This window comes from Etheostoma spectabile, chromosome 18 (assembly GCF_008692095.1).
Source record: "Etheostoma spectabile isolate EspeVRDwgs_2016 chromosome 18, UIUC_Espe_1.0, whole genome shotgun sequence".
NCBI classification, from domain to species: domain Eukaryota; kingdom Metazoa; phylum Chordata; class Actinopteri; order Perciformes; family Percidae; genus Etheostoma; species Etheostoma spectabile.
Window position 1 is genome coordinate 1,326,891 of NC_045750.1, and position 1,943 is coordinate 1,328,833.

Genomic DNA, 1,943 nt, shown 5'->3' on the forward strand with positions numbered 1-1,943 from the left:
ATATTATTATCAACATAATAAAGACACCTGGACTCGGTCCAGACCAAAAGCCATATTGAGCACACCCAGTGGCCGAGACCAAGACAAGTCCAAATACTAGCGAGTCCGGGACAAGTCCGAGACCATAGAAAAACGGTCTTGAGTCCAAGACTGGACTCGAGTACTGCAGCCCGGGTACATACACAGAAAACCGAGTCATGTTTCAGTTTTTTTATTTTTTAGTTTAATCCAAACAGCTGTTATGTGACCATGTGTGGATCAGGCCTGCTGAGTCATAGTTCCCCCCCCCCCTTCCTCTCTCTCTCTGCTTCAAACTATGCATCAGAAATATGTTTACACATGAATCTGTCATCTCTTTTTGTGACGGATCTATTTTAAGCGTTTGGTCTCTCTCGGTGCTCTTGCTGCTGGTTTTGATTATGAACTCGCAGGACGGCAGGTTCTCCCATCGGCTCCAGACCCGTCTCCACCACCTGCCTCCCTTCTTCTCGCTTCAAGATGATCACAGCTGACATTTAATCTCTGCGCTCCACAAACAGGGCCGGACGCTGTTAATGACACATGCATATGGATGAGCCTTCACACCGCTCGGCTGGCTGAAGCTCACCTACGATAACACCCTGTTCTCACACACACACACACACACACACACACACACATATAATACTGTAGTATATCACAGACTGTAGGTGTGTTCTCTTTATTATTATTACACACACACATATATCTCGCCCTGTGTCATGTGAGGATGAGCTATGGATGGTCCGTGGATGTAATCTAAAGCAGCATACATGTAGGAGGTGTTTGTGTGTGTGTGTTTAATCATCTATGTATGTTCTTCTGTGTGTTGCAGATCACGTGTCCGTGGGTGGCCTTGGAGACAGTTTCTATGAGTACCTACTCAAGGCCTGGCTGATGTCTGACAAGACTGATGAGGAGGGCAAGAGGATGTATTATGATGCCCTGCAGGTACAACACACACACACACACACACACACACACACACAATCACTGCTGACAACACATACACACCAGACATCTCAATCAGGGTTGACTTTGGTTCACGAGGTGTAATTATTCTTAGTTTCAGACACTCAACTTCATTCATATATATCGTGGGTGTGTGTGTGTGTGTGTGTGTGTGTGTGTGTGTGTGTGTGTGTGTGTGTACACACAAACGTGCAGGCCAAAGGGCTTCACTTAGAAAAATTAAACAACACAGACACAAAAAAAATAAGTCAATAAAATAAACACCAGGGATAAAAAAAAAATATATATATATAAATAGATAGATAGATTAAATAGATTAATTTACTTTTAATTTTAAATGAAGACGGAGCCTACCAATCTAACATCTAGAGGCAGTGAGTTCCACAGTAGTCAATCGATCAAAAAATAATCTATTTTGATAATTGGTTCATTGTTTTTTTACACTTTTTTCTCTTTTGTGTGAACGCTAACTGAATTTTGGGGTTTTTTTAAACAGTTTTTCAGACTAAATTAGACTTTTGACGTCACTGGGCTTTAGGAAGTTGTAATGTACGTAATGTAAAATAATTAAGAACATAAATGCTAGTTGCATCCTCGACTTTACTTGACCACTACGGGCAAAATCTGAGAATAAATTCTCATAACAGATCATCCAGAATTTCTAACTAAGTCTGAACTAACGTAATTTTAGTTTTTAAGTTGTTCAACCTTTCTCTTTAGTAAACTCTGTGTACACAATGTTCTCAGTGCTCGGGTTCATGTGTGTTGTGTCGAGTCTTCTTAGGGATTTAGAAATAGGGATTTTGATGCTATCATAGTAGCGCCCTTAGCACTCCCATTCAAAAGGCCATTTGACCAAAAAAAAACTAAAATACTCTAAATATTAAAAGTGGTGCTTCCGTCCTAAATATGCTTTTAAACCTCGTGTCGTCCTCGGGTCAAATTGACCCGTT

The 1,943-nt window shown here is 40.8% G+C and overlaps 1 protein-coding gene across 1 annotated transcript in view; it reads left to right on the top strand.

Moving 5' to 3' along the window:
* man1a1 (mannosidase, alpha, class 1A, member 1) overlaps positions 1-1,943 on the top strand; it is a 190,749-nt gene that overhangs the window by 170,608 nt on the left and 18,198 nt on the right. Inside the window, exon 8 of the mRNA XM_032543047.1 lies at positions 854-969. Coding sequence (XP_032398938.1) covers positions 854-969 — 116 coding nt within the window. The remainder of the gene's footprint in view (positions 1-853; positions 970-1,943) is intronic.